This window comes from Mastacembelus armatus, chromosome 23 (genome assembly GCF_900324485.2).
Source record: "Mastacembelus armatus chromosome 23, fMasArm1.2, whole genome shotgun sequence".
Classification (NCBI taxonomy): domain Eukaryota; kingdom Metazoa; phylum Chordata; class Actinopteri; order Synbranchiformes; family Mastacembelidae; genus Mastacembelus; species Mastacembelus armatus.
In genome coordinates, this window is record NC_046655.1 from 10,993,987 (window position 1) to 11,009,886 (window position 15,900).

A 15,900-nucleotide genomic window follows, 5' to 3' on the forward strand; every position below is an offset into this window, starting at 1 on the left:
ATATTTATTGCCTTTATATGCATTTGTCTCTATGTCCTTGGCTTTGTGCTTCCCTTTCTCCAGTCATGCACAGGAATCTTGTGGGCTCTTAGCAGAGGTCCTGAGGGGCAAGTTTGTTGCTGCCTCTGGTTCATCAGTGCAGAAGTAACTCAGACAGTCCTTCCTACCCCTCCACCTCTTCACTCTGCTCTCAGATTGAAGCCATGGGAGGAGAGAGGGCCAAAAAATTGGAAGGCTGGCAGACAACATAATGTTAATTAACACAGTGCTTTACATTATGGCTGATTAACACATGCTCAGCTTCACCACCCATAATAGAAAAACACTAAACCCCAGGTCTGCCTGTTTGCTTTTCATTTTTGTAGCTACTGCTTCTTATATCTTTGGGCTTCCCTCTTATTTTTTCTCTTTCCTTCTCTGCTCTAATTTCTCCCTCGTCTCAGCTGATGAAAGGGAGTGTGAAGGACATGCACTGACTGAAGCTGGGCTAGTGGATTATTTGTTCTTTTTTTCTGGTGTGTCCCTCCTGGGACACTGTAAGGAGACATTTTTCCACTTGGTTTGCTGAGAACTGGTTGAGGCTGACTGCTTTCTACCTCTACTCCAGAATGAGTGCATGGAATAGAGGCCATGAGCCTTGAATTTTAATTCAGGCATATTTGACCTTGGACTTCAGAGCTTTGGTTAGCCAGTTGCAACTATGGTTATTACCTTAAGAAATGTCTGTTTATTGATGCAGCATTATGGGTGTTTACTTAAATGCTTTTATCTGAAACTAGTCATCCTTGGAAATATTCTGTAACACTTCCCCCTACAGATGCCCAACATTTATGTGTTTCTGGAGTCATCAAGAAAATGCTGTGTAAACATGAAGTCTGCACATTTTCGCCCTGCTTCAGGTGTCCTTTTCTAATCGTCCTTGTTTAATCAGGGGAAGGAAGAAAACAGTGTTCTAAAAATAAAGATGAGTGTGGTGTAGTCATTTTGCACACACTTTGACATTTTTTTAGGGCCTCTGCTTGGAGCCACACTTAACTCCATTTAATATGGGTCGGCAGTGAAATAACCCTCCCTTACTGTTCCCCTCCCTGCTTCCCCACTTTTCTCTGCCATCTAATGCAATGCTAAATATTTGTTTCTTGAGGGCACCATTAAAATGGTCCGTCTGCTAGTTGGGATTTTCAGACCTTGCCTGAGTTAATGAGTTGTGATTTTATTAATTTAAAACCATAAAGCTCAAACCTTGGTGACAGTGACCTCTTGTCACTTAAAACAACTATGACATGCATTTATATCAGACTCTTCTGAGCTACCTAAATATTATTACTATCGTTGTTTTTGCTGTTTAGTTTAGTCCAATAAAAACTAAACTTCTCGTCTAACTGAACGTCTCATCTAGGCTGAGGCAGATCAGATCATTTAGAAAGAATGGAGAGAAGCTTATAGCCAGTGTGGATGCTGCTCATAAGCTCATCAGTTCTCTTTATGAGCTGCTGACAGGCACAGAGTTCACTACACATTGGTAGACTGGTTTTGGATGAGCAGCTGATTCCACTCCAAAATGCATTTTCTTCTTCTTTTCCCCTGCTTGCCTCATCATGTCCCCCCACTGCTTTCTCTTACTTCTTCCCCACTGTTTCTTTCTCTAATTTATTTGCTCTTTCCTTAGTACCTACACACTATCATCCCCATTTTTCTCCCCTTTTGCCATCATTTTGTCTTTAATTTAACCTCTTTCTATACGGAATTCATTGTAGCTCTCCTGCTTTTTACAGTTTTCCAATCTAAGCCCTGATTTAGACATTATATATATTGTTCTCCTCTTACTTCACATGCACTCTTTCTTTTTGTGAGGGAAATGCAAAGTCCATTTTTACTGTCCAATAGTATTCTTACTAAGGCACATCTTTGATGTGTGAATTCCAGCTGGAGCAGCCAAAAAGAAGATGGGGTCCCTGCAGTTTCCTCTCTGCGGGACACTTTTTTTTTTCCTGTTCATTTGTCTTGGCGGGAATGTTTGATAAAGAAATGCAATTTGTTTTCATATTTACTTGTGCTTGCGTTTTCCCTTATCGTGTGTCATGCTCCACTAGCACAGGGATGACGTGACTCATATTTTACCGTTTTTAGTGGTCTCTCACAGACATGAAATGAAAAATCACAGGGATCGTCACACTATCCAAACAAATAAATTATGTTCAAGTGACCTTAGTTCAATTACAGGTGCTGGATTGTTGTAAGGCATTCAACATGTTTATTACACCTTAAAAACTGTCAGCCATTGACAGAAAATTGATGGGGCCTTTTCCATGGGCTGTCAACCCTGGAGTACTGTGACATGTGGAGAGAGGAATAGATGGATGAATGTAAGGAAACAGGGAGAGATGTAGGATCAGAAGGATTGCCAAATTGCTTTGAGGATTGACAAACTGGATTGTATGTGATTTATGCTGTCATGTTTGATTATCATTTTATTCAGAGGGGCCGTTAGCTTAATCGTTTTATTTCTTTCCCGTTCCACAGATGTATGAAATATTTTGACAATTTGTTTCTTCTTCAATTCAGTTTCCGTTTCTAGCTTTTATTTTTGTTTGAGTCACATATATTTTTACAGTATATATAATTTGACACTTTAAACCTATCCAGTATTATGAATTTCATGAGTGTAGCTCTTTCTTTTAAACAGTTCCATTGTAAGAAAGTTTTTCATTTATTTTTCAGCATCCTCTTTAATTTAGGTTGGTCCAGGTTACAGTCTCCTGACTGGCTATCCTGCAGAACACTCTAAATGTAGAGAATGTAACCACTGCTAGTTTTGAGTGTCTTTGTGCATCTTACAGAGTATCTCTCTGTCTCTCTCCCATGCCTTAGGGAGCCACAGTTGCATAAACAGGCTCTCGTCATTGCTGCTTTTCTGATTCCCGCTGCTTTTCTGATTCACGCTGTTGTGCGCTCCTCTCTTTTTCTACCTCATTCCCAAACAGGAATTGGGAAATGTTTTAGAGTACAAATAAGTTTTAAATTACTAGATGTGACATGCTGAGCAATGCCTTTGCATCCCTGTACTCTTTTAGTGTGGCACTCCACTGCAAGCCATGTAGTGATCAGGCCAAAGCATTCAGCTTCTTTTTCTCCACCTCCATTACTTCAGTAAAGGAATTACCCACTGTGTTCTTCTGACCCATCTCAAGACTTCTTTATGGTGCCGACTTAAAAAATGTAAGATGAAAATATGAAAAAATACCTCCAGTGTATGCAATTCAAGAAGTTACAACTGTAGAGCTATTATACAGTAGCAATACCTTTGCAGATGTAGATTACAGTAGCCTTAACCCTATAAAATTACTTTATAGAATTAGTTTCCTCCCCTACCCCTCTTCTCCTCCTTTCTTTCCCTCTCTTTCTTCTTCCTTCTTTTTTCACTTACCGTTGGCAGAGCCATATTAACCTCTGTCACTTTCTGCTATCCCGAACCTCTCTCATTTCCTTAGTTCCCACCAGCTTCCAACCCACCACCACCACCACCACCACCCAGATGGGTCCATCCTACTTCTATTATTGTTTTTGTTACTGTTCTTTATTAATGGAGAAAGCAGAGGTAGTTGAACAATAGAGCAAGGTCTGATCGGAGAGAAAAATGATCAGGAGAGGAGAGAGAACACCTTGGAAAACCAGTTGTCATGGCAACACTGTGCAAACCCATTACACTAGGCTGTTAATTAAAAAGTTGATTAATTGCTTTTTAATTGCATACCTGTACATTATAACATTGAGGTAGTCCTATTTCTCTAATCACTCTACTTTATACCCACTCATTTCTTCCTCCTCCTCTTCCTCTTATTCATTTAAGGTCTTCTGTAATTCCTATCGATCAGACAGGGAATGAGCTCTGATGTACAGTAATCCGCTTGAGTTGATAAACGTATCTTATAGAGGGAGGATGAAAGGAACAGCAAGAGACATAGGGTCGGCTAAAATGTTGTGAATTCCTTGTTAATTCTATCCCATTTTTATCCTGTGTGGTGTGTAGCCAGGTGGGTGTATTTATAGAGAGAAGCGGCACTTCGCCCATTTGGCATCAAGGTCATAAGAAAGGCTGCTGCAGGGTGGAATCAATAGAGAACAAATGTGAAGGACAAGGACACTGACAGTGGTTAGTCATCTGGCTGATCACACAAACAAAGGCAAAATCAGTGCAAACAAGCAAATATGGTAATCAAACAAATCAAGGGAACCTCTAAATTAGTGCTTGGGTCAATCTCTACAACCCTCAATCTCTTTGTTTGTATGAAGGTTATAATTGTGCACAACCTACAACTTATTTAATTTTTATTCTTTCTCTTTCCTGTCTCATTTCTTGTTCTTTGCCCTGTATGCCAATTGACTGTTTGCATCGCGTGCCCTCACACGTGCGGCTAGTCGGTCTTTAATTGAGTTCTTATTCCCTAGTGTTGCTTTTGTTTGGTTCTGATGACCTCTTGCTTGGGTTGATCATCTTTTAATAACCACATATAGACCCACTCATGTTTAATAAAAAAAAAAAAAAAAAAAAAAAAAATCAGGCCACTTGACCTTAGGTTTTGTGTGCTGGAGTGACTGTCTCCAGGGAAGGTTTGTGTGCGTCTGTGTGTGTGTCTCTGTGTGTCTCTGTGTGTGTGTGTGTGTGAGAGAGAGAGAGAGAGATCAGTGAGCGGTTTCTGGTTAGCACTATCATATTTCTGGTTTTCCATACCAGCTGAGTAGGTTGGCACAGGTGTGGGTTTGTGTGTGCACATATCGCCCCTGATTACATATGCACCTACACGTCCTGTTTCCATGGTAACACCATTACCCCCTTAAACGTACATACCGCCACTTTCTGTCAGGTACAAGTTGGTGCTTATTGTCAGTAGTACTATGTCAGCAGGCTGATAAAACTGCTCCCACCCCAACACACGTCTTAAGTGGATCAATTTCTGTCAATTTAAGCAGTGTAACAAGTTGCTACCACAATGGCCTGAGGTCATTTCCAAGCCCTCACATGTCGTGTATGTGTCACTGTGCCTGCATGTGTGTGTGGCGGCATAAGGAGGTCATATTAGCTGTGTAAGCTTGGGTTGAGTAGCCTTGCTGCCTGTCTGCTGCCTCTTTGATGGGAGAACATCTGTTGGCTGTGATATGAAGCTGGGGAGTATCTATTTCACTCTTCTTCCTCCTCTCTCCTCCGCTTGCTCTTGCATTTATGTTATGAATTCCCCAGCTGCTCTGCTCCCTCCCGTCACCTAAAACCCCCCTCCCGCACCACCTGTGCGGTTTTAATGCATAATTTACTTGCTAAGTAACCACATCCGAGAGACTCATCCCTATATCCGTCTCTTGCTTTCACTCTTTCTCTTCAGTGTGGTTTGGTTTGGGTCATGGATTTGGACAGCTATTTTTTTAATATTCTTTTTTAAGCAGATTAGGATTGATTGGGTTCCAGGTGTGGACAGTGCAGCCAAATGTTGAAGTCCAGATTGCCCGTAGCCTCAGCAACCTACATCTGTCCTAGCCTAATATCTCTTTGAGGTTTGGTATGTGTTTAATATATGAACAGTGGCTCAGATTCTTTTAGAATGAAGAAGCCACAATTTTTACTGTCGGCAAACCAAGAAAACATAGAACTACTACATACTGGTCCATATGACCTCTTCATTGTCATCTATTTTATCTGTCAGAAAAACCTGCATGGAGTCTGTTTTACTTCAGTTTGCCCTCTAAAATTCCCTAAAAGAAAATATATATTGCTGTCTTATCACAATGTTATCCAGAGACGAGTAATATTAGACATATACAATTAGTTATAAAAAGATTGGCTTCTAAAAATCTTAGTTTTGGATGTTAAACAAGTTGCCTCTGTTTTACTGTCATTGTGTTAATTCAGTTTTTACAACTTGTCAAATAGGCCTGTATGCAGCTGACATGTTTTACTATTGTGTTATTTGTGTGGCCTTGGAGGGCCATATGCAGTCATATTGAATTAGCTCACTGTGGCAGGTATGATTGCGCTGCAACATCATAGCTCGACCTGGACCAATTCCTCCCAAGGCTAACATCACGCTTTTGAGCGCATACATGTTTTTGAACAGGTGGCTTCAGAAAGTGTTCAGCATAGAAATGGCGATTTCTAGTAGTACTTCTTCTTCTTCTTTAAAATTAGTGTGTGTACTGTATGTTTCATGAAGCCAGGCTGCCATGCATTATATCCAAATATAAGAACAGCAGGGAAGGAATGACAAGGAAGCTTGTTTACAGGGTCCACCATCGTAAATCAGTTCTTATACAGATACCATGTCTGGCCCAGCAAGGTGAGCCATCACAGTCAATGCCCCATCAGCCACCCCTCTAAACCGTGGTTGCTGACATCCATGACATCCGGTCTAGGTGGTTACATTGGGTTAATGGCTTTTCTCTTTAGTAATTGGTCCAAACTGATACCTGTCACTCAACTGACTGTCCAAAAGGACAAGATGGATGTAAGATGTTTTCTTCACAAAGAGGTTGCCCCCTTTGAATTGGAGATTGTCAAGTGGTAACATACTGTACATTATGGTCATTTTACCTCATTGTAGTTAGTCAGTCAAGTCGTGTTGTAGGTTTATCTGGATTTATCTTACTCCATCCCCTTGTCAGTTATTGCCAGCTTTTCGTATTGATTTGAAAAGCTGGAGCTGGACATGATGGAATGTGTATTTAGCAGCAGAAAGGAGAAAAGAGATATTTACTATTGTGATATTTTTTCACTGAAATGGCCATTATAGCTTTTTATTTGGATTTTTTTTTTTTTAATGAAAGCCATTGTGTATATATAGTCATCAGCCATTAACCTTTCACTTGTCAATCAGTGGCAACATGTAACTTTCAACTATCATTCATAATGAAATACATAACAAGCTGCTTTATTCAAGCTTTCTATTGTTTCTTTCAGAGTGCTACGCCTATTGTGTTATTTTATTTTGTAATTTTGTGGGCCTTGGTGGTATTCTACTAGATTATAATAGACTTTATAGTGAGGCTAAACCCCCATCTGCACACAGTGTGCTAATGTCAGTGGTTGTGAGATCAGAATACGTAATGTTTCACCAGTATTTTGTGGTTGGCTCAGTATGTCTTTAAAAGTAACAGCATGTTATTTAACATCTTAATGTTTACAACAATCAGGTCTTTCTTTAGATCTCTGGTTTCTTCCCAGTGATGTTGCAGCTGCAGAGCTTCTCTGCCAGCAAAAAGTTTCAGAATCAAGTTTATTTTTACACGTCAGCCGTCATTATTTACTGTATAAGGATATCTTGTGTATGTAGGAAACTCTGAATGCTGAAGTAGAAAGCACTATTTGGTGAGATGTTGGCACTCAGAGTGTTATAATTTCTTACCAGAATAATTGGGTTTAGTGCAAGTAATTTTGGCAGTTTTTAACTTTAATATTGAACATTCACTGATGTTCCAGTTCTTTTCTTTGATAGCGTCTCTTATTGTGTTGTATGATTAAAGCTCATTGACCTAGCATCTAAACAGGACAACATTAATCATAAGTTAATGTTGTCCATTTTTTATTCTTTTGTGTAGCTTTAAACCTTTTGATGTCAGCTTCTAATAAAAGGCTAAAGTGAACACAGAGACCAAAAGAGAAAAACGTGCCCTCGAATGTATTAATGAGCCATTCTCTCTAAAGGGGACTAATCAGGTATATAATGTAGGATAAATTGATTTACAAAGCGAGCTCTTATGAATAACATGCTCCTATTAATTTCAATTGTTCTCCAACTGTGATTAGGTAATGAATTAACAATGGAACTATGTAAGTTTCCATGTAAGAAAAGAGAGCAGTCTTTATTAATATATAAGGCTGCTTAAGATTACTCTGCACTTAAGCAATTTTTTAATAGCTGCATTATTTCAGAATTACAGTTTGCCAGATGTTATGAGGGCAGAACAGCCTCGTCTCTTAGACAGACTGTCGAGCCATGCTCACGATGTTCCATTCTGTGTGTGTCAGCTTATTCATAACAGGACTGTAATATTTTTAACATTGTAGCACAGTGGAAATAAAACATATTTTCTCAAATTGTAGAAAACTTTTTAGAGATTCACTTCAAAACAACTTCAGTGAAAACTTGGATTTGAGTATTGGACACTTTTCTTCTAAACTGTTTTATGAATGTTTTTTTTCCAACAGTTATGCTCAAACACCCTTTTGTGTTCATTTTCACTTGTATTTGCATTTGTTTCCTAAAACACTAGGCTGTGGTGATAAATTTAGCTACTGCTAACAATGCGCATAATGTGTAGCAGTGGCGATTTTTGTCTCGTACACACACACACACACACTACTAGAATTGACACACTGCCACCTTTAATCAGTTTTCAAACTAACACTCACCCCCTCGTTCTGGCGCTATGTATGTGTTCAGTCATCCATCTGTCTGTGTATTCATCCACCTGTGCTAAGTATGTGTGACTATGAATGTAGCACCATTACTTAGTCTTTATAGGCTGTCACACTCCTCATTAAATTAGAAATATTCAGACAAATCGGCACTAAGCTAATCAGCAGACCACTTAACTCTCCGAAGCAGCGCTGCACTTACCAACTGCCAAAGAGCTTCTCTTCCATCAGTCTGGTGTGCCAGGATGGAAAATTAAGGCTCGCCACCAGTGAATTGCTGCAACAATTCAGTTACAACCAGAAATTTCTGTTTCAGGCCCAGGCATTTTTGCGTCCATTGGTTGGAGGTCTAACTTGCTAAAGAAACCAATGTTAATAATTTTCATAAAGAGAAAATATTCTGTATTTATTGAATAATCATTTTTTTGTCTAGTGTTGGGAAAAGAAGAAAGGTAAATCAATGGACTGAAATCCTAAGCTTACTGATGTGGAGCAAGAGAAAGGGAAATGGGCATAGAAGATTAAGAGAATGAAAGTACTGTAGAAGAGAGAAGTGATTTGTAAAATGGAAATTGGAACAGACCTAATCTCCCCCGCACATGCTTGAGCACTCTTCCAGCCTTTTTCATGTGGTTCTGCTAGTCACCATGTACAGCAATAGCACAACCTTTCCTCATCACATTACCACTGGAGTCACTTGTCATTCACTGGGCTATAAGTGGGTTTTGTCATTCATGACTTGTTGAGGTCAGCCTAACCTGCCATCTCTCTCAGTTTGGCCTTCATTATTAGAACTTGTCCTTTCAGCCTGAGCTTAATGGCATGCCACTCTTCCCTTTTACCCATCACTGTGTCTCTCTTTTCTTCCCCTCCCCGCTCTCTCTCTTTGTCTGGTAGTCTGGTGGCTCTAACGTCTGGCTGCAGTTATAGAGCAGCAGCACAAGCAGCAGTCAGATACCTGCAAGTGAAACAAACACGATGGTTGGGTGCTCATGGAAGGTCATCATCTCTGGCCACAGGATATATGTGCCTGTGTGCAAATATTTTGTTTAATTGTGAAACAAACCATATGTGGGAATTATACTGTAGCTCCTACTATACTACTACCAATAATATATTAAATAGATATTGGCGCTACAACTATTTCCACTCGCTTTTCTACCCAGGAGGTATTTAAGCACAGTAGTCTGTTGTAGGTCACTTGCATTTCACAATGCAGAAATACTGTGGTGATTTGTAAGAAATACAGTAAAATAAGCTTCAGATTACATCAGTGTATAGCGCAAATAAAATACAAGCCTGCAGGTGGCCCATGTAGAGAGCTGGATTCATTAAAATAGGCTGTGTTTGGTAACCAATCTCAACAGAAGCTCATCCGCTTGCTACAACCGTACAGGTGCCACAGTGATGGCCACCAGGCTAATGAATGGTGACACTCTCATCTTTGTCGTCCTTAATTGCCGCTGCTTGTTTGATTGAAAGCCAAGCCATGTCAGCTCACTTTCAATAGGGGAAGCATGCTTATTACAAGACATGGTGCATTCCAGCATTTGTGACAGTAGATATGAGTACATGCGACTGCATATGTGTGTGCTAATAATGCCTGTCTAATGTTCTACAAAAAAATCCTGGTTGATTTTGGGGTTTACGAAGCGCAGTCATGTTTTTGGTTTCATTAACCTTGCATGCCCTCAATCCTGCAAATTTCTCCCTGCTTTTTCTTTTACTTCTTCCTTTCCTCTTTGCCCTTTCTTCTCCAGCTCTTTTTATTTTTTCCAGTGTTTATGGGCTGAATAATTGAATGAAATTGGGTAGTATGACCCTGTCTTTTATTTTGTAACAGGTAGACAGGGCAGCAGCAATGAGTTCCTCTATTACTTTCATGAGTATCAGTTGGAACCATTTTTTCTGACTGACGTTTCTTTTTTTTTTTTTTTTCTCCTTTAAATCTCCTTCAACAATTTCTCTGTCACTTGCACACACACATGCGCATGGTTGACTCCTGTTAAGCTTGTGTCACTGTTCATCACCACATCAGCGAGGTAAAAGGATAATCTTAGCATGCTGAAGAGCCAGCATATTAAAAAAAAAAAAAAAAAAAAAGCCTCGGGTATGATTATCTAAGCATTAACAGGGCGTAGCTCTGCAGATGAGCTAAAGCATAGTGAAAAAAATGACAACACTAAAACTAGCTAATCTAATTAGCTCCATGATACCATGCAGTTAAATAATTAGCCACAACCTAATTGGCTAATATTACTGTGCCGTTGAAAAAGAAAAAAAAAAAAAAAAAATCTGTCTGCCACTTTTCTTTCTGTAACCTCCAAAAGTAAACACTTCCCAAACAGCCTGCAGAAATGAACGGTAACAAGCTTTTGAGTTTTCTTCACATCCTCACTCTGTCTCCTCCTGTACGTCTCTTTCACTCCCCTTCCTCAGCCTTTCATCTACAGGGAGATGATTAGCTCGCTTTCATCCTGACCATCTTGTGTTTTTGTTTGTATTGCGTACTATTACTGTACTTGAATCTGTATCGAAACATTCTGCATTCAGTCTTAAAAACACCCACTCTTTTTGCGGCATCCCTCGCTCTCTACAAACACACACACGCGCACACAGAGCGCGCGCGCGCACACACACACACACACACACACACACACACACACACACACACACACACACACACGCACCTATTGACATCCATGCAGTTTGATATGTGGCCCAAGGCAAAGCACTTCTCCCTAATGAGCCTCCTGCCCTCTGTTTCTCCTGGGGAGCTGAAAGAGAACTAACCTTGATGCAGCACAGAAAGGATGTAACCTGCTTACACACACACACACACACACTTTGCTATGTTTGTAAGGAATCTAATTCACCACAGTAGCTGTGAAGTTGTGGTACAATCAATAGTGGTACATGGTTAATCTCTAATCTTAATCCAAACGTAAGACTGAAGCTTGAAAATGCCATCACTCTAAAGGTCTAATTCGGTTTGAAAATAGAAGGAAGTAAAGGAACCAAAGTACATGTCAGACAAATACCATGACTTGTTCACACTGTCCAGTTTTTTTTTTTTGTGTGAACCAAAGCCTGGTATGGCCTTATGAATCTATATATAAATCAGTCATTAGGGTAAATGTGTCATTTATGTCTCAAGTGAATGGAGAAAAACATGTTCAAAATATTAGTTGCTGGACATTTCAAGGATATTACCAAGGTCTTCTTCCCATCATTAGTTAGTCATGCCCTGTGTCACACCATCTGTTCTCCATTTTTATATGGCATTTCTTTTTCTCAAATTACAGGAGGAATAAGTCAAAGCTTCTTGGCACTGTTTGTATTGCAGACGTCTGGTATGTATTGCAGTCAGTGACCTGTTTTTGTCACCTGTGTGTTGTAGATCTGGGCCAACTATGAGGAGAAACCAGATGAGGAAGTTGTGCATCTATCAGAAGAGAAGGAACGTGTGGCCAACTACAGACCAGTATACGTCACTGAAATCGCCGACACATTGCACTTCTACGCCCAGGACGTAGAGACAGGTACATTTACTTTGAGATTAGATTGCTCAAATGACAATTTGAAATTTGTGATACTTGAAAGTTGCTGGAGTAATAGACTGTAGAATCTATGTAGCTGTCAGATAAATAAAATGTTTGACACAGAATAGATGAGCAGATCAAATCCGAGTTAGTAAAAGTTGAAAGTGCTGTGTAAACATGTTGTAATAATACTTAATGCTACAGTGACTGTTTGTTCATGCTATGCAGGCCCACACTAAATACCACCATCAACAATCTCTCTATACAGAAGTGTAGCAAGGGCTCTCTCACTTTTTATTCCCTTTTAACGCCAGACTGACTTTATGAATGACAATTATTTTTACTACTCAGACATTCACCTCATCCTTGCTGTAGCATCCCTCCCACCAGAAAAGACAAAACAAAGTATGTCCCACTTGTTATTACTTCTGTATGACAGGAATAAATCATACCATCCCCTCTGGTCACCACCAACTAGGGGAGGAAGGGAGAGGAAAGTTTGGAGATGGGAAAACTAATAATCTCTGGTATTCCCACATGGCAGCTTCCTCTGACAAGTTCTGTCTGTGTCTCTGTACCGTACTGTATGTGTGTGTATATATGTGAATGACTGCACACGTAATAGACCTCCCTGTTCTTAATGGGCCATAAAATCAAGTTCTGGATGTTTATATATATATATATATATATATATATATATATATATATATATATATGTGTGTATGTGTATGTGTGTGTTTAATTATAAGTACTTTTACAAAACATTTGTTAGTACGTTTTCCAAGGTAGCTGAAGCAACTAATTGCAGGCAGAGGTTAAGCTTTGGCTACAATTCAATTAACTTTTTATTTATTATTTTCCCCACAGTCAATATTTTAAGGTCACATGATAAGAGAACATAATAGTATTTTCCAAAGTAATCCAGAGAAACATAGTATAAGCAAAGTTTATTCAGCGTGACTTAAGTTTGACCCTTGAAAGAGTATTAGAGTTTGAGTCGCCCTGTCTTTGATGCCTTTTTGTCACTTAATGATCATCATAACTGCACATTCAGAAACACACAATTAACACTCAAACCTGCGTTCACAAACTAGCTGGAACAGATCTGATGCTTTCATGCCAATCACTCTTCCTCCACCATCTGCCAGTTTGAATGAGAGAGCAGTACAGGACATGGAGGTCTGCCTCCCTCAGCCACTCCTCACATCTGGCTTCACTGGCAGTCGACTGTCAGCGGCCATGAAATTGACTTTGGCCACCTCTTAATTTGCCTCTCTGTCGTAATAATTAAAATAATCAAGATCAAAATAATTAATTCATTTATGTCATTTACTGCCAGCCTGAGCAGCATCCCACCATAATATCCAAATGATGTTTCAGAGTGGAAAGTGTTTGGGCCTCAGTTCTAGTTTTTTCCTTAAAACCTTCAGGTGTTAGTCTGCCCAAACAGTCTGCTATCTTTCTTTTCGCCATGAGCTATAGGTTCAAATCTAAAGCCCTCACACTGCCTTTGGCTACTTCACTCGCACTCCCTTGTGGGTCAGGAGTGATGTTAAGGTTATGTTCAAGTTTTTTTTTTTTTTTTTTTTTCCTCTCTCTTTTTATTTATTTTATTTTTTATCAATGATAAAAAATCATGTCACTGGGAAGAGGCTGAAAAGCACAGTGCATGGTACATTTTAACCTGAAGCTTGGGTTAATAATGCCCTCAGCATATCTACTGTCAACAAGGGAACACATCATGTTGAGTGGAGTTCTCCCTGTCTCATGGTGTATCTAAAAAAAAGATCAAAATTGGGAAAATGTTTTTAGAGATTTTAAGCATTTTATTTCTAAATTCCTTATATATATATATGTAACTGACATTTACTGACAAACATTTAAAACTTACATTTAAAGAAAATGTATACAAACTGCATTTTGTTATAGCTCTGTGTATTTTGACAGGATAGCATCCTGTTATTTAATCTTTTTTGTATACATGCTTGATTTTAGATGATTTTAGATGATCCAGCAATACTCAGCACTTTTTTATTTATCTTTCCCTTTAATTGGCCTGTGAGGGTTATGTGCTTTTTTTTTTATTATTTAAAATGTTGCTCTCAGCAGGGAGGCAAAACCTGACCAGTCCTCACCCTGTGCCTCCTTTTTCTCATCTCCCTCTTGATCACATTGTATGCCCCTCCCTTCCTCCATCGCCTTTTTCCACTGGGTCTCTTTCATTTTTGCTGATTTTTCCTCAAAGCCACTTTAAGTCATACTAATCCCTTGAAGAGCACATCAAAGTGTTAGGGCCTATAAAATCATACAAACCCAGTACTTGGCAATATCATTACATGCTCCACCCCCCCCCCACCCTTCCCATTCCCTCAATTGAATTTGTAGAGCCAGATAAGCTTGGAAGTAGAGGCTGAATTTAATAAATATTATTATATTTATTTATTATAAATAAATAATACCCATAATATGTCACATAAACAACTAAGTGGATATAATGTGTACTGTATGCCCTTAATTTATTCCAAACATGAAATATATTTTTTGGTGTCCCGTGAAGGGCCCTGTCCTACTACGTTATGCAGCACATTGGTCATACCAACTAAACTCTATCAAATCAAGTGTTAGCTGTCAAGTAATGAATTCAGAACAATGAACTAAAATGATACACAATAAGAGATTGATGCAATCCAGTGAACATCACTTAATTTCAGCATAATACAATACAGGGCCACTGTAACAAGTGGGACCTCTGCAATACTCTGCAACACATCAATTGTGATGCTTTAATTGACAATTTGTAATATTTTTTAACCTTCTAAGTCCCACATTTTTCATTACCACATCACCTAACCTGTTTTTCCTCTCTTTTTGCAATTTTTTGTGGCTAAGATCTGAGTCAAAATTCAGTCAGTGTTTTGGCAGCCACTGCCAGCACTTAATTTGCCAGATGGTGCAAACACTTTCACTTGAGTACTCCTTGACCATCCTTGAGGTATGGTACACTTATGATGTGGAGTGCAAGGCTAACCGGCTATCCCTGTGGTCTGTCTCCCATCTGATGTTGAGTTTGGAAGCCAGACACAACCCTGAAAGTAACTTGAACAAGAGATTCAAACAGTGTTGCCACAGCTTTGCTTTTGACTTCATAATGATGATAGATGTGAGTCCATTTACTTAACATCAATAAGCCACAGCTTTTATTGAGGGCGTAAGCCTAATTGTGAAAGGTAGCTGTATTTATAGAAACTAAATGAGTAAAATTCATCTGGAATTGCCAGAGAGAGACATTTTTCTCTCTGCAGTTAAGTTTCCATTTGTTTCAACGGTTGTTTCAATGAGATTATTGATTCCACGTGGGAAAATTAAAGTGTCACAGCAGCAAGAAGAAGAGAACAAAAAGTAGTGAGACATTCCAGGCAACAGGATAATACTAACGGTAATGAGCATGAAGTAGAAAGTGAGAGTGTTTTGAATGATAAGAAAAAGGAATAAAAAATGTAGCCCAGTTCTGTAAATGTGCCATTTACAGCAGAAAACAAATGAGAATCATGCAACTAGACCTTAAAATTGATAGAAACATACACTTTATAGTTTAAAACAGTGATGCAGTTAAGTAGACAGTACATCAGTTACAGTAACACAGCGATGACTAAGAGGGAAAACACCATAGGCAGAGTTGTTACATCCATTAATATGTAGATACACTTTCCAAACCATTAACCGTGTGGGAGCTGCAGCGTTCTAATAGACCAAGATGTACTTATTTATTTGTTGTCTGCTGACTGCCGTGGTCATTGAAAAGTCTGCACGGCTTTAAATGAACATATTGGTCCATGAAATAAACTTTATGCTGTTATCTTCCTAGTGATTTTTAAACATTATAGAGAAAATGCAGTTTGCAATATCTTTCATTCTCTCGGGGTCCTAAGCTTTCTGTATTTTCCCCTTTTCCCA

General features: G+C 39.1%; 1 protein-coding gene across 1 annotated transcript in view; it reads left to right on the forward strand.

Moving 5' to 3' along the window:
* Positions 1-15,900, forward strand: part of snd1 (staphylococcal nuclease and tudor domain containing 1) — a 145,817-nt gene that overhangs the window by 97,989 nt on the left and 31,928 nt on the right. The window contains exon 18 of the mRNA XM_026326508.2: positions 11,805-11,946. Coding sequence (XP_026182293.1) covers positions 11,805-11,946 — 142 coding nt within the window. The remainder of the gene's footprint in view (positions 1-11,804; positions 11,947-15,900) is intronic.